The following is a 24315-nucleotide window of genomic DNA, read 5'->3' as shown; positions in this document are numbered from 1 at the left end:
AATACTGTACTTGTCATATTCTTTTTTTTTTCTTAATTCTTTTAATGGTTATTTATTTTTAAGAGACAGAGTGTGAACGGGAAAGGGGCAGAGAGAGAGGGTGACACAGAATCTGAAGCAGGCTCCAGGCTCTGAGCTGTCAACACAGAGCCTGACACAAGACTTGAACTCATGAGCTATGAGATCATAACCTGAGACAAAGGCGGATACTTAACTGAGCCACCCAGATGCTCCTGTACATGCCATATTCTACTTCACCAATCCACAGGTGGCATTTGATTGTTTCTGATTTTTAATATTATAAGCAAATCTGTGAATTTTTTTTGCTAGTTTTTTCCATACATCCATGCCTATTTCCTTAGGATAAATTTTTAGAAGTGAGAATACCTGGATAAAAGTGCAAATTTTTCTACTTTTAATGTATGGCATCTAAGCACAAGATGCATTCAGTTCCCTGAGATCTGTGAGAAATCATTTGACCATCTGTACATTACTTCCCAGCCTTGTCTAATTCCTCATCTCCTGGTAGGTTAAACAACTCAAGAGGAAGTTGAAGTAATTGTAGTTGGGAGGTGTTGAAATCATGGAAACTTTAGCGTCAGAATGAAGTGAAAAAGAATGGGCTGGAAAGAATGAAGGGTATAAAGGGAGTCACCTAACAAGTGAAGTACTCCTCCATTTCACTCCTGAGAGAAGCCTCCTCTTTCAACACGATGCTCAAGGTATTGTTATATTTTATGTGGCTTATTTAAATTGGTTTTCTAGCTTACCTCTCCTTTTCTCTATTTCCTTGGAGTCTCTTGCTTCTTCTTCAAAAATGGCATTTTAACATTTCTCATGCTTCTGGGCTATTTAATTAACTGCATCTTGTTTTTCATCAGTGTTTTACCAGTAAAAGACATGATTCTGTTGCATAAAATTAGGAAGAAAATGAATCATTTAAAGTTCATTGAATCATCACCTCCCAGTTTTGTCTATGTCCATTATGGCGTGGCCAGATTGCCTTTGTAATGATCTATTTACTGTCCTTAGCTCCCCGAAGAAGATAATCTTTTTGTGGCAGGAATTGTAACATCTTGGTTTGGTATTCTAGAGATCTTAGCACAGTGGCAGATACAGTAAGACCTCATGAAGTATTTATTAAAAGGTTGCATGTTTTGCCTTAATATATAAATTAATCACAGTATGTTATTGAAAAGAAATGTAGGGCATCTGGGTGTCTCAGTCAGTTAAACATACAACTTCGGCTCAGGTCATGATCTCATGGTTTCATGAGTTCGAGCCCCACATTGGGCTTTGTGCTGATAGCTCAGAGCCTGGAGCCTGCTTCTCATTCTGTGTCTCCCTCTCTCTCTGACCCAATCCTGTTCACACACTGTCTCTCTCTCAAATATAAATAAACATTAAAAAAAAATTTAAAGGTAAAATAAAAAGAAATGTAAATGCCATGAGAAAATCAGTAAGACCAAAAGAAATGTTTTAGAAATAGATGGGCTCAGGCAGAGAAGAACAAATACCATATGTTTGCACATATAGGAGGATTAGGAGGAACTTGATGGAGGAACAAGGGGGAGAAGAAGGGGGGAAATGGTGGGGGAAAGGGAGAGAGACAAACCATGAGAGACTCTTGAATGCTGACAAAAACTGAGGACTGATGGATGTGGGGGGGAGGGGGGTGATGGGCATGGAGGAGGGCACTTGTGGGGATGAGCACTGAGTGTTATGTGGAAACTAATTTGACAATAAACTATTTGTAAAACAAAAAAAAGAAAGAAAGAAATAGATGGGCTCGGGGCTACAGAGAGTGGAGCAGTTGCATGCTTATTTTCTCATGTTCCCTTCCTCGTGAGCCATTTCTTTGGCATATAGAGTGCTATTCAGAACTTCTCAGGGAATCCCCACAGGGCCCTACCTGCATAGGTCACCAGCACCATGGGGTCATGCAAATGGATGGTACAGTCACCTTCCAGGTGCCATGTTAGTGCCCTGACAACAAATCCTCCCTTGGCACACACCTTTCCCCATAAGGCACTCCCAGGACAGATGTAACCCTGAAGAGGTGAACAACCCATCACCAGATGCCCTAAACTGTAGGAGCTGTGGGGGTGGAAAGAGACTTTGAAAAAAAGCTCATTTTGGTTACAACAAGGGGTCCAATCAGTTCTCAGAACCCTAAGTTTTACTTGGTGGATCATCAAGCCAGGGCTTTTTCCTCCTTGCCTCCATCTGCCCTTAAATATGCTTGACCAAATCTCTAGCAGCGTGACAAAGTTATTGTTAGTCTCCCTCCCAGTTAGAAGAAACACCTGTGCCAGCACCCTCTCTCTCCCATTCACGTTCTCTTCTGCTCTCTCCCACCCCAGACTCGCTCACCTTTCTACCAAAGCTTCAGAGACATACAGTGTAGTCCATCCTTTTGAAAATGGTGGGGTTTCCATGACTTGATCATCTGAAGACTGAAAATATGAGACTAGCCGGTGGCCAGCTTGATGACTTTCAGCTGGGCACTGGATGCAGCTCTGCACCTCTGTGCCGGCACTATTCTTAGACACCCCAGGTCTTCCAATTTGAAAATTCCTTACCCTATAGCTAATGTTTTAAAACGAGGTATCTGGGGGTGCCTGGGTGGCTGAGCCAACTGTTGAGTACCCAACTCTTGGTTTCAGCAGGTCATGATCTCAGGGTTTATGAGTTTAAAACTCGTATCGGGCTCCATGCTGACTGTGCAGAGCTTGCTTGGGATTCTCCCTCCCCGTCTGCTCCTCCCCCACCCACTCGCTCTGTTTCTCTCGCAAATAAATAAACTTTAAAAAATAAATAAATAAATAAAAGTGTCTAATGCTCAGAGAGACAAAGGAAGTTGTATGATGATGCAATAATAAGAGCAGAAAAGGGAAAGCAGCTGGTATTTACTAAGTAGTACTAAGCGCTAGGCATGTAGTGAAAAACAATTTAAGAGTAGAGGTTTTTAGCTACACATAATTGATGTTCTCTCAGGCAGATGTGTAGAAAACAAAATAATTGCCTACACATTGAAGAACTTGATATTTAAAGGAATTGCAAAGTACTCTGCTGCTTATGAAATGCAAACAGTCTTGCAGGTTTTTATTATCTGGTTTGTGGGTAGAAGCAGAATGGTCTTAGCTAGGATGACCGCAGGCACTTCATATTCAGCAAGTTCACAGTGAGCCCATTATCATTGTCCTGATAGCTGCTCCTCGTCCCGTGCTCCCTCTCTTGGCAAACAGCACTGCCATATCCCCATCCCAAACCTGGGCTATTGCGGTAGTCTCTTTCTTACCTGCCCTTGTCTACCCCTCAACCCATTGTCTACATGAGCACTACAGAGAGCTTTGCAAAACACAGTTCTGATAACATCTAGCTTTTTAAAGACAGCACCATGGCACCCCCTTGACATGAAGTATTCAGCATAGTGGAACCTTCCTGACTCGGTCCAAGCCTGCGAGTCCCTCTTACCTCTGCCCCCTGTGTGCAGCTCTGTAGCTGGGGGGTTGCCTAAATCACTGCATCCTCTCATGCCTCCAAGTCCCTCTCATGCTGCGCCTCTGCCTTTAACCTCCATCCTTGACCCGGGCCCCTTCACCTGCTGACTCCCAGAAGTTTTCATAGCCAGCCCAAGTATCCATGCCCCCAGTAATCTACACCAATAAGAATGAATGGGAAGTCATTCTCAAGTATAATTTTAAATCTTCTAGTAGCCATATTTTTAAAAAGTAAGAATCTAGTAAAATTAGTTATAAAAATATATTTCATTTACCAATATATCCTAAATATTATCATCTTTAAAAGTCCGTCACAGAAAGCTTTGCCAGAGTGATCCATGGCTTGACAGTGGAGCACCTGACCGACCGTGTGATTCAGAGAAGCAAGAGGATGATTCTGGACACTCTGGGTGTTGGCTTCCTGGGAACCAACACGGAAGTGTTTCACAAAGCCAGTGAATACAGTAAGGTGAGGAGCTCAGTGTCTACTGTAGAGAGGAAACCGAGTGTACACATAAGCCTGCTCATGACGTATACCCACCAACGTGCCCAGAGATGTGTGCTTATGTTCTATCACTCTACTCTGCATTTTAGATATTCCTTGGTGTGTATAGCATGGTTGTATATGGCTTTATGCTTTTCTATGCTCTATTTATCTGAGTTTTAATATTGATCCCTATTCTTTACTAAGTTACTGTCTAAAGACCAATCTTAAGACTAGTTTTAACATTAGCAAGATCACAAAATTTACTGTTATTATGACACAAAGCACTTTCTACCTGAGAGTCCTAGATGCAATAACATCTACCCCAATAGCGTCTACCATTATTCATGCGAAGACTTTCAGAGTCTCTGGGAAAAAAGCTGGTTCAGCACTCTGAGCAGAGAGCGTATGTGGCAAACGGACATAACACCCGCTCTCCAAAGGATGTACTTTATACACAATTTGTCCACCTTCTACAGTATTTACCCTCAAGGAATAAATAAGAGTGAATTCAGATCCACCTGTGGATCAGTCTGGGAGACAGTATCTCCTCTCTTTTCCAGAGGGAAAGTATATTCTTCTACAAGAAAGAGAGGAATCTAAGGGTTAAGGCTGAGATCCAGCACAAAGTTTTCAAACAAGCACTATTACGGTCATGCCTCCAAAGATGAGGAACAGCTCTTGAAATGGTGATGTGGCATGCTGTGTTTCCACTATGTATTGCTGATTGCTATTCTTTTGTTCCAGATCTACAGTTCCAATGTGGCCAGCACTGTTTGGGGCCAGCCAGACTTAAGGCTCCCGCCGACATATGCTGCTTTTGTGAACGGTGTGGCTGTAAGGATGTTTACATATCTTTTCTACTGTTAGGCAATCATAATAATTTCAGAGCCAGGAAATATCTCAGAAATTGCTCAATTTCCATATTTCACTAATAAGTCATCGAGACTCAGAGAGATGAAGTGGTTGGTCCTCTCTTCTACGTAGTTATTGATGTTTTACAGTGAATTGATGCTTATCAAACACATTGTGAAGTAGAGGAAATCAGTTGGAGGAGTTAGATAAAAATACCTTTAATGTATCTAACTTTGAATGTATACAGCAAAAAATACAAAACCCAATATCCAGACTCAATTCCTTGTGTTGTGACCACTACCAGGTTTTATTCAGTAACCAGCTTTTCATCCATCCGTCCATTCAACAGATGTTTATTGAGAAAGAAACAATAGCCATATGGTGTCTATATTTTCTGAAACAAAAATCAGCACTTTTTGTTCGACAGACAATTTTTATGCTTTGTGTGTCAGCAGCAGTCTGTATCTATATAGAAGATATAATTTAGACACGAATGTCTTGGGATGTCTGATATATTTTTATATTTTTGTGGGAAAGTAGCTCAGAATACTGAAAATCAAACCCAGTAGTGCATCCAGGAGTAAATGTCCAGCAAGCAGTGTCCATATCAGCCACACCCAAGAGACGGAAATCAATTTTTAAATGAACTTCTGGCTGCTACTATTTCGTATAAGGGATAAGCAAATGGCTAGGATGAAGAGGAAAAAAGCCTCATAGCAGAAAATAATGATTTTAAAATATAGCTTAATGGTTAATCTGGGTTCAAGAGTTCTTGCAACTTCCCTGTAAGTTTGAAAATATTTCATAACAAAAAAGTACAAAAATATATGGCCTGATATGGAATAAATGACATTAAACTTTTAGTGCAACTTGTCTGGACGGTGGGGGAGGAGGAGAGGAAGAGCTGCCTAATTTCACAGCTTTGTTTTCAAGGGGGATATTGCTCTTTCCAGGAGCCGTGGCAGAAAGCTCTGGCTACCTGGGTAAGGGCCAAGCTCGTTGGGGCTCTTTAGCTGCTCCCCAAAGTCCTGCCTGCTCTGGGCAGAGGACAGCACATCCAGTGCCCAGCTATACGACTGAGAATTACAGCCAGTTTACAGGTTTTATTTTCGGATAATCAGATTGAAAAATCTCATATCAAATAAAGTTATAACTAAGCTAAACCCTTACTGGTCCAAAAGCCACTTGTACAGGTAAATCTAATTTGGTTTTTGGTTGTTGTCTGTGTGTGTCTGTTTATACAGATTCACTCAATGGATTTTGATGATACATGGCATCCTGCCACCCATCCTTCTGGAGCGGTCCTTCCTGTCCTTGTGGCTTTATCAGAAGCTCTGCCTCCAAGTCCAAAGTGTTCTGGCCTTGATCTGCTCTTGGCTTTCAATGTTGGGATTGAAGTGCAAGGCCAATTACTGAGTTTCTCCAAGGAAGCCAATGACATACCAAAGAGGTAGGGAATTTGCCCCATCCAGAGGCAGACACATTCCCCCTTCACCTGTCGACTGTTATCTCTGTAGAGCTTTCTGACACAGAGATTAGTTAGCCTAGCTGAAGACGCTAACATTAATGCTGACAGCTAAGTCAATTTTCCAGTCACACAGTAAACCATATATCCATATACAAAGGTGTGGTTCCAGAAGAACTAATGAAAAATCTCCTTTGGGTTTAGAGAATCAACTAACCATGACCATAAAATAAATTGGGGCCTCTTGTCCTAGGGCAATTCATGTCATTTTGGCATCCGAGGGTACTGTGAATGGTCCCAATCTCGTCTCAGAGTAGAATCTACTTTGATATTTGCTGAGGTCCTTCAGACTGACAATATTCAGAAGATCCTGACCCTGACTGTTCAACCCATAGAATAAAAATAGTCACATGTTGGTTGTATCACGTGATTCAATCTTATATTTATTTTTTCACTTGATCCAGCCTGCTAGCAGAGGAGTAGATTGGAACACTAAGTGAAATTTCAATTTCTTCAAGGCCCTCCATTTTTATAGCTACTTACATGGGATTTCAGCAAGCAACAACTTTTGCCTTTCTGGCAATAATTATAAAGACGTTATCGTGTCAGGAACTGTTGGAAGCATGTGAATTCATTCAAAACTCACAAAACCCTATGAGACAGATATTACTGTCACCATTTTATGTAAGAGGAAACAAGTACAAAAAAGTTGAATAACTTTCCCCAGATCACACAGCTAGTATGTGGTAGAGCTGAGATTTGAACCCAGTCAGCAGAGCTCCATTGTCTACATTCCTGACTACCGTACCATACTGCCTCCTGGTGGTTGAGGTCTGTAAATCTCCAACTCTTTGCTTTTTTGCTTTCCAGGTTCCATCCCCCCTCGGTGGTAGGAACCTTGGGTAGTGCTGCTGCTGCATCCAAGTTTTTAGGGCTCAGCATGACGAAGTGCCGAGAGGCCCTGGCCATTGCTGTTTCCCATGCCGGGGCACCCATAGCAAACGCTGCCACTCAGACCAAGCCTCTTCATATCGGCAATGCTGCCAGGCATGGGATGGAAGCTGCTTTTCTGGCAATGCTGGGTCTCCAAGGAAACAAGCAAGTCTTAGACATGCAGACAGGGTTTGGGGCCTTCTATGCCAACTATTCCCCAACAGTCCTTCCAAACCTAGATTCCCACACTTGGCTGCTGGAGCAGCAGGATGTGGCCTTCAAGCGGTTCCCTGCACATCTGGCCACCCACTGGGTGGCAGATGCAGCTGCATCTGTGAGAAAGCACCTTGTAACAGACAGAGCCCTGCTTCCCACTGACCGCATTGCAAGAATTGTGCTCCGAATTCCAGATGTCCAGTATGTAAACAGGCCCTTCCCAGACTCGGAGCATGAAGCTCGTCACTCCTTCCAGTATGTGGCCTGTGCCACATTGCTCGATGGTGGCATCACTGTCCCATCATTCCACAAATGCCAGATCAACAGGCCACAGGTGAGAGAGTTGCTCAATAAGGTGGAGCTGGAGCACCCTCAGGACAACCTGCCAAGCTTCAACACACTATACTGTGAGATAAGTGTCACTCTCAGTGATGGAGCCACCTTCACGGAGCGTTCTGATACCTTCTATGGCCACTGGAGGAAGCCATTGAGCCAGAAGGACCTACGGGAGAAGTTCAGAGCCAATGCCTCTAGCGTGCTGTCCTGTCACACAGTAGAAAGACTTACAGAGATAGTAGAGAATCTAGAAGACCTAGAAGACTGCTCTGTACTAACCACTCTTCTGAAAGGACCCTCTTCACCGGAGTTGGTTTCAAAATCTATCTAACATCTAATAATTCCATCAGACAATCTCTCTTGAGGCTTATCAATATCTAAGTGACTTTATATTGGGGAAAAATCAATGATTTGCTTTATAGAGCAAGGGTTTACTGTTGGTTTGCCGAGGAATAAGTGAAGCAAGATGGAGAAAGTCTAGAAATAGAATTGGATTTTTATGGAAGGAGTCTTTTCCTATAAATTCTGCAAGACAGTTCTATTACCTACAGAAAAATAATAAATATGCAAGAAACACAGACAAGTGAATTTTTTATAAGCATTCATAAGGCTGAAATTCAAGTCACCTGTGATTTGCTTGTAAAGTTAATCTTTACAGAGGAGTTCTTTATGAACTTCATGAACTTTAAGGTGAGGGAGGAATTTGAACCTACATGTAAGTTTGCTGACAATGGACAAGGGCTCTGGCATATTGTGCTAGCAACACATTTCTTAGACCATGGGATTTTACGAGCCCTCCACAGTGGAGGCATGTTATTGGGTTTAAATATAAGGAATTAGTAGGTACAAATCCTGCCCCTATAACTTAATAGATGTGACTCTACTGTTACTGGGTAGCCCTCTGCCACAGTTTAAAACAGAAATAAAAAGCAGTAGAAAAAGTAAAACAGTCTGGCTCTCGAAACCATGCTGCTAACCACTACAATATATTTCCTCTTGTTACAAAAAAATCTTTTGAGAAAAAGATCCTGGATGAAGAGTTTGCCATGTAATAAAGAATGAGAGCAAAAAATGTGTGTAATTAAATAACTATTGATTTGTTTTAATAATAAAAATGTCTTATGGGGTTAAAAATTGTAACTTTAGCAATACATATAAGCAGGGAGTTACTATAATTAATGTGTTCTAAATTCCTTATGTCATTCAATGGGGCGCCTGGGTGGCTTAGTCGGTTAAGCGTCCGACTTTCGCTTAGGTCATGATCTCGCGGTTCGTGGGTTCGAGCCCCGTGTCAGGCTCTGTGCTGACTGCCAGCTCAAGCCTGGAGCCTGTTTCAGTCTGTGACTCCCTCTCTCTCTGACCCTCCCCTGCTCACGCTGTCTTTCTCTCTCTCTCTCCTAGAAATTAATAAAACATTTTTAAAAAATTTAAAAAAAAATAAAAAAATAAATTCCTTATGTCATTCAAGAAAAAGGCAAAGCTATTAACTGTAGACTTTGATTTGTAAGTATGCATGTTGACATTTCCAGGGTAACCATTATAAGACAGCAGTAGAATATACCACTTCCAGTTAACAGAGAGAGAAATGTGGAATTAGGAAAAAAGAAAATAAACCAAAGTAAGGCAAGAAAGGAGGAGAAAAGAAATATAAAAAAGATAAAACCTATAGAAAGCACAGTATAAAATGACAGGGATAAAATCCAAATATATCCATAATTACAAAAAGAACAAATGGACTAAATACTCCAGTTAAAAAATACAGAGACTATGTACACATTAAAAACAATCTTTACCAAGTTTATTACCATCTAATTTACAAACCTCAACTCATCTATTTTGTGTCTAGTTCAATGGATTTTAGTAAATTTATAGAGTTATTACAGACATCACCACAATCCAGTTTTGGAGAACTTCTTTTTTTTTTTAAGATTTTATTTCTATTTTAAAAAACTTTTATTTTTAAGTAATCTTAAGTAATCAAATCCATTAACTCTGAGATCAAGAGTCACATGCTCTACCAACTGAGCAGGCCAGAAACCCCTGGACTACTTCTATCATGCCAAAAACAAAGAAACAAACAAAACTCTCATGCTGGTCTGCAGTCAATCCCTATTCCCACCTCCAGCCCTCAGCAACCAATGATCCATTTTCTATCTCTATGGTTGTGTCTTCCCCAGATACTTCATATAAATGGAATCATACAATATGTAGTCTTATGTGTCTAGTGTCTTTCACTTAGCATAATGGTTTTAGATTTTTCCACATATGTATCAATACTTTATTCCCTTTCACTGCCGAGTAGCACTCTGTTGTATGGATATATGACATTTATTTACCCATTCAGTAGTTGATGGGCAGCAGATTGTTTGCATTTTGGGTCTACTATGAATAATGTTTCTATGAACATTCATATGCATGTCTTGGTGTAGACATATCTTTCCATTTCTGTTAGGTCGATGCTTTAGTAAATACATGTTTAACTTTAGAAAAAACTGCTCTCCAAAATAGCTCTACCACATTACATTTCCACCAGTAATGTATGAGGGTTCCAGTTTCTCCAAATCCTCACCAACTCTTGGAATTGTCAGTCTTTGTTATTTTATCCTGTCTAGTGAGTATGTAATGGTATCTTGTGATCTTAATTTGCATTTTCCAAATGACTAATTCTTGCCCAGTTTTGACAATTATTTTAATTAGGTTGGCTTCTTATCATTCAGTTATAGGAATTCTTTATATATCCTGGATATAAGTTCTTTATCAGATTTATGTTTTGTGAATATTTTCTCCCAGTCTGTGGCTTGTCTTTTCATGTTTTGAGTGGTCTCTTTTAAAGAGCAAAAGTTTTAAATTTTAATCAAGTCCATTTTATCACTTTAAAAAATTTTACTAAAAAATATAGAAAATTAAAAAATTGTTATTGTTCCTGCTTTTGGTGTCATCAGAAGTCATTTTTTTATCCAGTTATGTAAGTTATTTAAGACTCATGAGGATGCAGAAAAGTTCAAAGTAAAAAAAAAAATGGGGGAATATCGATGGAACACTAACAAAAGCAAGCTGGAATACATAAATGTTAATATTAAACAAAATAGAATTCAAGCAAAAAGCAGTCAGTTAAGCATCCAACTCTTGGTTTTAGCTCAGGTCATGATCTTGTGGTTTTGAGTTTGAACCCCACATCAGGCTCTGTGCTGTCAAAGCTGCTTGAGATTTTCTCTCTCTCCCTCTCTCTACCCCTTCTCCACAGGCGCTGTCTCCGTCTCTCTCAAAATAAACAAATAAAAATTTAAAAATAAAGAAAATATAAGATAAATAAAATAAAAATCTCACAGAACACTGAAGGGGCACATGGGTGGCTCAGTCAGTTAAATGGCCAGCTTTGGCTCAGGTCATGATCTCACAGCTTGTGAGTTTGAGTCCTGCACTGTGTTTGCTGCTGTCAGTGCGGAGCCTGCTTCGGATCCTCTCTCTGCAGCCCCTACTCTCACATGCTCTATCTCTTTCTCAAAAATAAACATTAAAAATGCATTCAAAATAAAAATCTCACAGAACATTTACAAAAAAGGACCATATACTGAGCCATAAAGCAAGTCTTAACAACTTTTCAAAGGACTGAATGGTATAGATCATCTTCTCTAATCACAATGTAATTTAAGTTCAATGTTGAAAAAAAAAAGATAATTTGACAAGACTGAAATGTTTAGATATAAAAATTCCTTGAACTAACTTGGGTCACAGAAGAAATGATCGTAAAAATTATAAAATATCTAGAACCAACCAATAACAAAAGCCACATATATCAAAATTTTAGGCTACAGCTAAAACAGTACTCGTAAGTGCGTAGAATTTTCTATGGCTGGCTCTGTATCACTTGGATTATGATCTTCCATGGGACATATCCTGTAACTCTAATTAATTTGTCTGAACACAGTAAATAAAATAGGAGGTCAAAGTGGTGGTTTCTATTGTGGCCTTCAGATAAAATTTAATTATCCCATCTTTATACACAGAAATTTCTAGAGGCAAGATCTAAGGGCTAGTGATAATATCCTCAGATAATCCCTGTTAAAAACAAGATAGCAGGCCCCAAATGGAGTCCTTATGCTAAGTTCCACGTCAGTAAAATAAGATTTACTTACAGTTTCAGCACTCCCAGAAATGAAATCTTAAATAGGTCATTGAGAAATTGCCAGATCAGCACCAGTTAGCCAATATGCCTAATAGACCCCTGCCATCCCCCTAAAGAAAAGTAACCTTGCAATAACTTGTTTCGTCTCCTGTAACTTCCTTGTTCCTCCTCCCTTCTACCTAGAAAAGTCTCTCATCTTACAGAGCTCCTTGGAGCTCCTTTCTATCTGCTAGATTTCATGTTGTATGATTCATATCAATTTTTGTTCAAATAAATTCTTTAAAAAAAAATCAATAGGCCTCAGTTTATCTTTTCACACCCTTGATGGATGTTTCAGACAAAAAGCAGGGGTTGGGAAGAAGATCTCTCCTGAGGGGACAACAGCACTCAAGGTGACCTCGATATTGGTTGTTATGCGCACCGAGTTAACTGACGGCAGGAGAAAATATGGGGGGATCTGGGTCTGTAGAGAGAGCATAAGGGTCCTCTTCACCGCAGCCCCGGGCGCCATCCGCCCCCACCGTATCACATACAAAAAAACAGATGATTCCTTTCTGGGAGAGTCAAAAGCCAGGGCATTGCTGAGCCAGAGTGCTAGTAGAGAGCTTTTGAGGAACTGGGAGAGGTCACGCCGAGTCTCTTGTCCCTTCTGTCCGTGAGGCTGGAGAACTAGGACAGCTTGTGAGCCCCCTCACCCTGAGAAAGGCCACGGTGGGGGCCTGGACCGCTCCGATCTGTGGTCTAGGCGCTGTGGCAGATGCTTGCGTTCCCCCTTCCATTCCCTTGGCGGTGGCAGCAAAGCATCCTGTTCAGCCTTTCGTGTTATCGGCTCTCTATCCAGGCAAAGGAGTCCTCCGTGTGGATCAGGCCAGACAACGAGGGAGAAAACCCACCCAAGACCGGGACAAAGGCCCCGGCTCAGAAAGAGGTTCATTCCAGCAGCCTGTGTTGCTGCATCCTCAGCACACGTTCGAGGCCTGGAGGCAAACTACCTGTCACCAGACACACCTGAGGAGCCCTGGTGCCGGCTAGTGTATGTTTCTGGGATCCCAGGGCCACACGCACACTCAGGGATCGGTAGGGGAACTTCTGGGACTCAGCAAGAAGGTGTACTCTGGGTAAGGTTTATTACAGTGCAAGGTTACATGACAGGATCAACTGGAGAAACAGACACTGGCAGAGTCTCGAGGTTCCTGACCCCCCCTCCCACCAGTGAGGAGACACATGAGTGTGTTTCTCTCTCCAGGAGTGAAAAATTCACTGAAGTGCGTGCACTGTGTCTGCCCTGGGAAGAGACTCTTCACCCAAGGCTTTTAATAGTGTGTGCTCATGTAGGCCCCTCCCCCCAGCAGCGATCGGAATCCCAAACTCAAAGAAGAAGAGTAGGTGTTCGGCATAACTCTCTGCTGAACAACGATGTCCGCACAGTCTCGGCCACGTGAACCATTTTTGTCAGTCAGGGAGCAGCTTACGTGCCAAGCTCCCAGACGCCGGCCAAGGACGACCCTCAAGAATAAGCCCTGATAAAGGCAGCAGCTTGAGGCCCGCTACGATCTCTTATCTGCACAACTTTTCCCATCCTCAAATGCCTTTCCTTCCTATTTGTGTGGCTTTGCAGGGCGCAGAGGAATGACCCAGAACCACAGGACTTTGCCTCCGCTGCAGGGGTGTCTCTGCTCCGCAGCACTTGAGCCCTGTGCTCCATCGCAGTAGGAACGAAGACCGGTAGCCCCGTGCGCTTAAAGCTGTCACAGACCAAAGAGCTGTCGTGATTTTAACCCAGGCACTGACAATGAAAATGTGACTTTGAAGGGATTTTTTATATATTATATTTTGTAACACCTTTATTTTGAATGCTTTATCTAAAAACGTTATCAGGTAAGTCTCCTCTGACCCCCCCCTTAAGGTCTGCAATGGCTTATGGAGGGGTTTGGAGATGCTGAGTAACTGGTGGGCATTCATTACCAACAAATTTGTATCAAGGGCTTAATATGCTAGAGGATGTTCTCAGTGCAGGTGATAAAGCAATCAACAGAATATTCAAGAACCTTTTACAATCATGAGCTTATAATCCAGTATGAGTAGAGAGATCAGCAAATTAAGAACCTAGGATAAGGAGAGTGCTCCGTAGCTACTCCGGCCTGGCTGTGCTTCCTTCATGCCTCCCCTGGAGGGAATATGAACCCTCCTTCTGTGGAATTTATGGTTCCCAGTCCTTCCTGAGCCAGAGCATAACCTGTGACATTAAGAAATTTGCGGCACTGTAGAATGCAGCTTCCTCGTCAGTTCTGGAAGGACTTCCCTGCAAAGAGCAAAGCTCTAGGGAACTGAAGACAGGAGCAAAGCCACAATAAGACACACAGCTTTCCTGCCAGCAGAGCTGTGCACCAGAGCGCATGCCAGTGTGTTATCTCTTCCCACCGTACGAAATCTACCTGCAGTGTTGCAGGTTTTTATCCCTCAGTGAGATTGTTTCATTCTCCCTCTCTTTTCCTATCCCATATTTTTAAAAAAGTATAGGGATAATTCATAGCAAGTAAGTGATCATTAAAAAGACATCCAAAACAGAGGAGTGTTGCACAGGCTACTCCGGGTCCTGCTAAAGCCCGGGTGCCCGGCAACTGATAGCTGAACAGCGCGTCAAAAGAATGCATGATGCACAGGAACTTTAAGAAGGGTCCTGGCTTTATGTGAATCATAAAGAACAGAATACCTTCACAGAAATCGTGAAGATTCGTCATTTAGTTCCGTTGTAAACGCAGAACTCAACATTTGAGCATCTCACTCAAATTCTCCCTGCTTTCTGTTACAGTTATTATTAAAAACCACCCAACCCACCCCAGCTACAGTTGGTGTCCGTACAGGAGCCAAACTGGAGGTTCAGGAAAAAGCCTTTGGAACAGCCCAGCGCCCATCTGTTTGCAATGCGGCGTGAGGATGTTGTTTCTGACTTTAAAAAATGGAGGCTAGAACCGACAGTGTGCTATTTAGAAACCATGTACATCTGAATGATTCAGTGATGGTAATTTAATCTTGCAGCAAAGATCACATTGAAAGTTCTCACCAGGAAGTGATAAAGTGTGTCCTTCATTTGGTTGGAACTAAATATTTTTACTTGAACAATTTCTTCTAAATATTATAAGTAAAGCATCACTTTTCAAATCCACTATAAAACATTATAAAGCGCCCATTCTTCCTAATCCTCCACAAAGCCCGTGCAGAGGGGCCATACCTGTGCGGTGTGCCATCTCACCAGGACTCACACCCCCGCAGCCGTGTTCGCATCAGGCTCCATGGCCGTGGCTCCAGCAGCAGCATCGAACCTATCAGAAGAGAGGACAACGGGGGGTAAGGAAAGGTTTCTTTGGCAATAGATAGCAGGACTGTAAAGAGAGTTAAAATGATCGGTTTGCACTGGTCTCTCAAATGCTGCAGTATTTGGAACAAAAGCTCCCAGGCACTCTGCACGTAAGGTATCTGTTCTGATATGAGGCTTCATTTGAATATTCTCTTCCTAAGAGAAATGAAGGCTGTATGTACTAGGATCAATAGGAAATAATAAAGCAAGTATAATTTGGTCCATGCAGCTGAATGATATCATACAAGACAATTGCTGTATTGAAATTCATTTCTTACAGTGAAAGCCAATATGTGTTGAGAGAATATTTCCCCTATGATTCAAAGCCATCTGGTGCCATCACCTTAAATCACTGTCCCTTACCATGTCCGCCCCCTGCCCTAATGCCAATCGCCAAATATGGCAACCCCACAATGAAAGATGATTTGTTAAGCAGTCACATGTATATTCATCTGGAGGAAGGAAAATAGGAAAGCACTGTAGAGCCTGCTTACCCAGCAGTAAGCTTTCATCCTTTTCTCCCCCTCCATCCACAATAATAGTGTGACCCACTGTGACTTCACAAGCAGGAAGGCCGTAGCTGCCAGCATATGGGGCATGCAGCACCCGCTGGCAGGCATCTTGGCAGAGCGGAGGGCTGAAAGAGTCCTTTACAGAACTGTTGATGGCGCAGTTCTGGGCCACCCCAAAACCACCTACAAAGACAGGGAACCCAGGGTTACGTGAGGGAGCTGACAAGAAGAACCTATGAACAATTAGTTCTTAAGCAAAGAACTGAGGCATATGAGAGCAGTAACACATGCTTAGAATAGAAAAATAGCATTTCTTTAAGTCTTCTGGGGTTGACAATGACTCTTGTTAATTCATTAACTTCATTTTAAAAGTCATTTTAACCCCTATTTGTCAAAGTTGTTCAGAGATCCTTTTGACTTTCATTTAAAAAAATTTTTTTGGGGCGCCTGGGTGGCTTAGTCGGTTAAGCATCCGCTTTCACTTAGGTCATGATCTCGTGGTTCGTGGGTTCGAGCCCCGCGTCGGGCTCTGTGCTGACTGCCAGCTCAGAGCCTGGAGCCTGTTTCAGTCTGTGACTCTCTCTCTCTCTGACCCTCCCCTGCTCACACTGTCTCTCTCTCTCTCCTAGAAATAAATAAAAAAAATTAAAAAAAAATTTTTTTTTAAGTTTATTTATTTTGAGAGTGAGAGAAATAGAGGGAAACAGAGAGAGAGAGAGAGAGAGAGAGCGAGAGAGCACACGCATGTGCATGAACTGGGGAGGGGCAGAGAGAGGGAGAGAGAGAATCCCAGGCAGGCTCCACGATCCGCGCAGAGCCCAATCCCACAAACTGTGAGATCATGACCTGAGCCAAAATCAAGAGTCAGATGCTCAACCAACTGAGCCACTCAGGTGCCCCTCAGAGACTCTTGTGTAAGAAGCTGGTGCCAAATGCTAAAACAGCAACCCAATTATTAGGGGCTTTACATGGCTTCAATGTAGCCCTGTAGCAAATGGATTTTTACAGATATAGAGGATTTATATTAAATAATAACCACCATTTTGCACCAACAGTAAAATTCTGAAGTTACAAGCTGGGATACCCATGATGATGATGATGATAATTTTTGCTAAATATTTCAAGTGTGGTACAAAGTAGAGCTATGGATTTTTAAAAAGCATTGAAGTAATTTCATTTCTCCTAAAAACAAAATGCATCTGCATGTATTAGAATAAAAGATTTTTTTCCAAGTCACGGTAATTTTTAAAAATTGATTTATAAATAACACCAGTTTAGATATAAAAATACTAATTTTAACATTTGACCTCATGTGCAATAATCTTTACAAAGTTATCTCAGGGCATACCTATTGGCAGCGAAAGAAAAAAAGAATAAATCCACAAAACACCAGCAGCTCAAATAAAATTATCTCCCTTATCATGCCCACCCTGCATTTTGCAACTAGATACTTAAATTTATGTTATATATATAGTGTGTAGCAAGTCTTCAAAGATGGCACCCAAGATGCACGCCTCCTGGTCTCTGTGCCCTTTGGTAGTCTCCTTTCTTTGAATCTTGCCTCCCCTTTGATCACAGAATGTGGTAGAAGTGATATTGAGGGACATCTGTGGCTAGAGCAAAAGAGGAAAAGCCCAGGTCTCTTGGAATGCTTGCTCTGGAGGATGTCAGCTTCCATGTGAGAAGCTCAGACACCCCGAGGTCTATAGGTTACAGGGAAGCCCAAGACCGCCACACGGAATGGCCAGATGGCCGCGCAGCCAGCGGATCCCAGCTCAGGCAGCAGACTGGAGCCAGATCGAGCCCGCAGATGTCTGCAGCTCCAGCTACCATGCAGATGCAGGAGAGGCCTCAAGCAAAGCTCAAGCTAAGCCTAGTTAGCCAACAGAACCAAGAAAGATAATAAAGTATTGTTTAAGACACTGCATTTTGGTGGTAATTGTCACATCTCACTAGATATCTGGAATACTTTATATGTAAAACAGCAGTAAGCAACCTGCTCAGATAAATATGTACAAGCATCCACAAGTGGCACACTTCTTTTTAATGTTTTTTAGTATTTAATTTTTGAGAGGGGGAGAGAGAGAGAGAGAGAGAGAATGACCAGGGGAGGGACAGAGAAAGGGAGACAGAATCCAAAGGAGGCTCCAGGCTCTGAGCTGTCAGCACAGAGCCCAACATGGGGCTTGAACTCACAAACTGTGAGATCATGACCTGAGCCAAAGTTGGACGCTTAACTGACTGAGTCACCCAGGCACCCCAGCACACTTCTTATCTAAAGCCATGATTTCCAAGTCTGACTGTGGGACATCTCCAAACTGACTCCATAGACTTCAAGAATATTGTGAATGTTTAAAATAACTTTTTAAAAATGTTTTATTTATTTCTGAGAGAGAGATAGCATGTGCAGGGGAGGGTCACAGAGAAAGGGAGACACAGAATCTGAAGCAGGCTCCAGGCTCTGAGCTAGCTGTCAGCACAGAGCCCAATGCGGGGCTCGAACCCACGACCGTGGGATCATGCTCTGAGCCGAAGTCAGACGTTCAACCACTGAGCCACCCAGGCACCCCTAAAATAATCTTAAACTAGGGGCACCTGGGTGGCTGAGTCAGTTGAGCATCTGACTCTTGATTTCAGCTCAGGTCACAATCTCACAGTTTGGGAGATCAAGCCCTGCATCTGGCTCCGCAATGGCAGTGTGGAGCCTGCTTGGAATTCTCTCTCCCTCTATCTGCCCCACCCCTGTGTGTGCATATATGCACACACACTCTCTCTCTCTCAAAATAAATAAATAAACATTTAAAAAAATAAAATAGTCTTAAAATAAAACTGATTGTTAATGTTTAAGCCAACCAAACAAACTTGGGACACCTGGGTGGCTCAGTTGGTTAAGCATCAGACTCTTGATTTCCTGGCTCAGGTCACGATCTCATGATTCGTGAGTCTGAGCCCCACGTCGGTCTCTGCTCTGACAGCAAGGAGCCTGCTTGGGATTCTTTCTCTCTCTCCCTCTCTCCCCCTCCCCCACTCTCTCTTTCTTTCAAAATAAATAAATAAATCATATATATATATATATACACACACAAACTAAAACAGGTTGTATTATATATATATATACACAAACTAAAACGGGTTAGTTTGAATAATAAATATATAACATTCAATTCCCTATGAGAGAATTAAATAAAAAGAAATAAAAAATATCTAAGACCATTATACTTGTAAGTCAATCATTTATTTTAAAAGGTAGGTCTACAGCCATGTGTATAGGTATGTAGATAGGTAGGTCACCTATCTATAAAGTGATTACTGCAGTGAAAAGGTCTAGAAATAGGCAACCCTCCACTGTGACTTACAGAGTCTTGAGGCCTCAAAATGTGGGCTGCATGCCACATGCCCCTGTCACCTTCACCTAGAGCCAGATGAGAATCTGCACTGTAACAAGATCTCCAGGTGAATTGTGTACCATATCGAACTTAGAGATATGCTGTTCTAGCGCAGTGGCTCCCAAATATGTCCACACGTGAGAAGCATCTAGGAATCTTAAAAATCCCCAAATCCAAGCCACAGGGATACAGGCATTGGCGGTTTGGTTTTAAAGCCTACCAGGTGAGTCCAGGTGCAGCCGAGTCTGGGAACCACTGGTCATTCCTGATAGCGCACTGGCTCCTGAACTTTGCCTCACAGTGGAATAATCTTTAAAGCGTCAAAAAGCACTGACACCTGTTTCCACCCCCAGAAAGTCTGATGCAACTGGTCTCGGTGTGACCCAGGCAGTGAGACCGTTTAACGGCTTCCCAAGTGACTTTTGTGTGCAGCAAAGTTTGAGAACCATGACCTACCACCTGGCACAGAGGCTTCAAAATGGTAGCTAAATCTGCACAGCTCTTGCTGGAAGAGGGTCTGGAGTCAGTGGACGTTAATTAAAATGAACAGTTGGCCTCACAGCTTTCAGCTAACTCACCAGTGTAATGGCATCCTCAAGCTTGCTGGAGTTCAGATCTGCCAAATCTTGTATGCCCCGTGGGCTCTTCTGGCACTTTCCTTCAGTACATTTCTCTTCTCTTCTGTTGGGCTCCCTTTCAAGTGATTAACGATGTACATCTGCTCAGCATTAGGAGCAAATAGCTTCACCTTCAAAAATAGAAATAAAAACAAATGATGTCATTGCCTCTTTGAAAACAATCAAGCAAATCAATCTCAGAGCATAAATAAACCAGGAAGAAAAGTCAGAAAACCACTAAGTNATAAATTAGCTTCTATAAAGAAAGTAGAATAGAAACAGGTTGCTTCCCAAATACGTACATACATATACCTGCCTATATATACACACATACAAAAATGTGTGTGTGTGTGTTCAAAGTTTGCCTTTGAACAACACAGGAGTTAGGGACACTGACCTCCTGTGCAGTCAAAAATTCATCTTTTGGGGCACCTGGATGGTTCATGTGGTTAATCTGACTCCTGATTTCAGCTCAAGTCATGATCTCACACTTCGTGGGACTGAGCCCCACACCCAGCTCTGTACTGATAGCACAGAGCCTGCCTGGGATTCTCTCTTTCCCTCCCCGCCCCTCCCCTGCTTACACATGTGTGCTCTCTCTCAAAATAAATAAATAAATATTCTTTAAAAATTTGTATGTAACTTTTGACTCCCCCAAAACTTAACTACTAACAGCCTACTGTTGACTCAAAGCCTTACTGAAAATATAAACTGTCAATTAACACATATTTTGTATGTTATGTACATGAGAGTCATCTAGGAATCTTAAATATATATATACATACATATATATGTATGTATGTATATATATACTGTACTCTTATATAAAGTAAGCTAGGAGAAAAGAAAATGTTAAGAAGTCATATGAGGGGTGCCTGGGTGGCTCAGTCGGTTAAGCGTCCAACTTTGGCTCAGGTCATGATCTCATGGTTTGTGGGTTCAAGCCCTGCGTCAGGCTCTATGTTGACAGCTAGCTCAGAGCCTGGAGCCTGTTTCGGATTCTGTATCTCCCTCTCTCTCTGACCCTCCCCTGCTCATGCTGTCTCTCTCTCTCTCTCTCTCAGAAAAAAATAAAACATTAAAAAATATTTCTAAAGCAGGGATTCTCAACCCTGGCTGCATATTAGAATTACTTGGGGGAGTTGAGGCCCAAACAGACCAGTTACATGGGAATTTCTGGGAATGAAGCACTAGCTTGGACGTTGGTATGTCTTATAATCTCCTGAGGGGATTCCATCATTTGTCAGGGTTAGCAATGACTGATCTAAAGCAAATGGAAAATAAAACTCACCAACTCAGGCCTCTGAGTTGAAATCTCAGGTCTAAATGCCAATAGCCCAAAGCAGACTATTGGAAGCTCTTACTTGACCCACCTTCACACATCCAGTCCAACCAAGCTCTGGAAACACCCCCAGCCTGCCATCAGAAACAGTTCCTCTTTCCCCAGCCGTTGGATGCTGCAGGGGCTCTGATTTGGGGAGCCATGAGGATTTGGAGGCAAGGAAGCTCAAGGTGGGCACTTGTATACTGGGGAGCCTTGGTGTCTTACCTTCTTCACTGACTTCTACCCTATCCCAAAACTTGCAGGTGCACTTCTCCAGGAACTGGACAAGGCTGGTCTGAGTCATATGTCTCTTGGCTTCCTGAGAAGGCATCATTAAGACTAGAAAGCAAATGGGGCGCCTGGGTGGCTCAGTCTGTTAAACAACCAACTCTTGATTTTGGCTCAGGTCATGATGCCACGGCCATGGGATTGAGCCCTACATGAGTGTGAAGTCTGCTTAAGGTTCTCTCTCTCCCTCTGCCCCCTCCCCTGCTTACACACTCTCACACTCACTCTCTAATAAAAAAAAAGAGAGAGAAACTTTATTTTTTAAAAAAACTATTTCTGGGGCGCCTGGGTGGCTTAGTCGGCTAAGTGTCCGACTTTCGCTCAGGTCATGATCTCACGGTTCGTGGGTTCGAGCCCCGCGTCGGGCTCTGTGCTGACTGCCAGCTCAGAGCCTGGAGCCTGTTTCAGAGTCTGTCACTCCCTCTCTCTCTGACCCTCCCCTGCTCACGCTGTCTCTCTCTCTCCTAGAAATAAATAAAACATTTAAAAAAAAATTAAAAAAAACTATTTGTTATTAATAGAAAGTGTATGTTCATGTGTTAGCCTCCTGTTATTAACCTTTGTATTTGATTAAAATATATATTAATATTCTAAACATCCTCTCTTCCCTCTAGTTTTGGTTTTACAAAATTGAGCAGTGTCTCATGTCTGTGGAATAGATCTCTCTATGGGAGAAGTCCTAAGCGCATATACATCCCATTATTAGCAAAAAGAGAAGGAAAAAAAACCTTAGAACATTCTGAAGGTCAAGAAAGATGGGGAAAAAAAAATGTGTGGATTGGTTTTTAAACCAGTAATTCTGAAAAACAGACTGGCTTGCAGTTGCTTTGTGAAATCTGTCAGATCCACCTGCCTAAGGTGGAAGTGAAGATGAAAATTTAAATTTCACTTAAATTCTACCCTATCCCAGAATCCTACAACTCTATTTTTTCCTTTGAGAAGGAGAGTTCCTCTGGTGTGCAACAGTTCAATGGTTGATAAACCTGATTTTATCAGACTACAATAATGTTCTGAGTGTTCCTAAGCTAACTGAGCAAGGACCCATGGGAAAACAATTGGATTAAAATTCAACCGATTTTTTCACCAATCTTCAAGGTTTAAAAATCATGAACTAGAGAGAAGGGAGGGATCAGGCAAGGATAGTCTACAAGCGTCTTTAGCCCAGGGTGCTGGGCTCATAGCCAAAAGGAACAGAAGGCAGAACCAGACCACAGCAGATGGGAGCTACTGAGAGGCTGATTTAGGGCTAATTTAAGGAATTGCTTTCTTGCCATTAGAGCTCCCTGCTCACGGACTGAAGAGACTGCGGTCCCAAGAGAGGAGGTCTCCACCACTGACCACAGTCAACTTGAAGCTTGTTTCTGTAGCTCTGGGAAGTGCTGAGTAGGATGGGAAGCTCCACGGAGGCCCTCTAGTGTGTGGCTCCATTATTTGCAAATTGTACCCTGGAGAGTTGTCTCGTTTTAAGCCATGCTCAAGTACATGCTCACTGGGAGTGCTGTGGTGCCCTTCAAATTGGACATTTCAGCTGTTATAGTTAGGATGTGTCCCCACCCCCTCATCTATTGTGGATCTTTGGAGAGGCCAGTGTAGGCGAGGTATTTTAAACTGGGCCATGATATATGGAGGAGAGCTAGGATTGGAGCCACCTGACCACTTAGGTACGTGGGTGTTAAAATGGTGCCCTGCTTGAATCTCCACAGAATTCCCCAACCTGGTGCTGCAAGTGTCAAAGGTCAAAGTTGGCGGGGGGCCGGGGTGCAGGGAGGGTTAGGGGAGAAGTAATTCCCATCAGCCCTCAGAAAACCTGGTATGCCTAGGGAAGCACCCGACTCTCCTTCCACCCCCAACAAGGGTCATAGGTGGTCACCTATGGCCACTGCAGGCACCTCACTTACTCCATTATGCTTACAAATATTATGAGGGTTCACTCTGTTGTGGGTGAAGTGAAGGCATGCTGCCCTCTTGTAAAAAAAAAAAAAAGTGACTGTGTTATTATAGTTTTAATGTACCTTTTACAGACATAAGTCAGTATCTTTGTATAAAAGTATGCCAGGCCATGAATATCTCACCAGAATCAGGGCAGCTGATCCCATTGTCCTGAAGTGGGTGACGGGTGAAGAAGAAAGGGTAATGCAGAATCTTCTCCTCTGTTCAAGGTGTAGGGCGCCAACAAGGAAGACCATCTGGGGATAAGGGGTAGAATGCATTAAAGAGCATTTAGGGGCACCTGGGTGGCTCAGTTGGTTAAGCATCTGACTTTTGATTTCTGCTCACATCATGATCTCGGGGTTTGTGAGATGGAGCCCCGCTTTGGGCTCTGCGCTGACAGCGTGGAGCCTGCTTGGAACTCCCTCTCCTCTCTTTGCTCCTCCCTTGCTTGCACACGATCTCTCTCTCAAAATAAACTTAAAAAAAAAAAAAAGGCATTTATAGTAGTATTGGGGGCTGTGTATTTGTTGGCCTTTGTTCTCACTGGCTTAAGGCGGGTGAGGACCAGGAATTCCTCCATTATTGTTTTCCTCGCTGCACCACCACCTCCAAATAACGATTGTCACACAAATGTTTGTCGTCACCTTTCGGGACCCTGCGTGACAGGGTAAGAGTTCCGTGCTAGAGAAGCCAAGGGAGGAAACCAAAGCTGATTGTTGGTTTAGTTTGGTTTGGATGGTGGTTGTTGAGCAGAAGTCAGAAAATAACTCCAAACAAGCAGTGATCTCTACACAGACGCGGGGCCAGAAGAACAAGGCGTTATGAGTCACTTTCAGAAAAAGGAGGCCCCACGGCGCGGACGGAGTGCTTCGGGCAGCGGTCCGCTGAGGACAGGAAAAAGGGCTGCACGGAAGAGCTCCGCTGCCTGACCCCCAGGAAGGCGCCCAGCGCCCGAGTCTGCGGCCAGGGAGGCGGCGGGC

At 42.8% G+C, this 24315-nt stretch overlaps 2 protein-coding genes across 2 annotated transcripts in view; both read left to right on the top strand.

Moving 5' to 3' along the window:
• Positions 1-615: 615 nt before the first annotated feature.
• On the top strand, positions 616-9996 carry ACOD1 (aconitate decarboxylase 1). Its single transcript, XM_077750050.1, has 5 exons — positions 616-722; positions 3811-3972; positions 4735-4824; positions 6087-6292; positions 7178-9996. The coding sequence occupies exons 1-5, from the start codon at positions 714-716 to the stop codon at positions 8121-8123; spliced, it is 1413 nt and encodes a 470-aa protein (XP_077606176.1). The 5' UTR covers positions 616-713; the 3' UTR covers positions 8124-9996.
• A 7440-nt stretch (positions 9997-17436) lies between these two features.
• Positions 17437-24315, top strand: part of CLN5 (CLN5 lysosomal BMP synthase) — a 17497-nt gene continuing 10618 nt past the window's right edge. The window contains exons 1-4 of the mRNA XM_077750080.1: positions 17437-17664; positions 21128-21303; positions 23889-24002; positions 24131-24290. Coding sequence (XP_077606206.1) covers positions 17437-17664; positions 21128-21303; positions 23889-24002; positions 24131-24290 — 678 coding nt within the window. The remainder of the gene's footprint in view (positions 17665-21127; positions 21304-23888; positions 24003-24130; positions 24291-24315) is intronic.

Source organism: Crocuta crocuta, unplaced genomic scaffold (genome assembly GCF_008692635.1).
Source record: "Crocuta crocuta isolate KB4526 unplaced genomic scaffold, BGI_CrCroc_1.0 scaffold189, whole genome shotgun sequence".
Classification (NCBI taxonomy): domain Eukaryota; kingdom Metazoa; phylum Chordata; class Mammalia; order Carnivora; family Hyaenidae; genus Crocuta; species Crocuta crocuta.
Note: the sequence above shows the minus strand (reverse complement) of the source record. Positions and strands in the feature narration are given on the sequence as shown.

Bases quoted from the DNA above. Each gene is read 5' to 3' on its own strand.
- ACOD1 (XM_077750050.1), top strand. The intron at 3,973-4,734 runs GTGAGGAGCTCA...CTTTTGTTCCAG, and splicing joins AAGCCAGTGAATACAGTAAG to ATCTACAGTTCCAATGTGGC. The intron at 4,825-6,086 runs GTAAGGATGTTT...CTGTTTATACAG, and splicing joins CTTTTGTGAACGGTGTGGCT to ATTCACTCAATGGATTTTGA.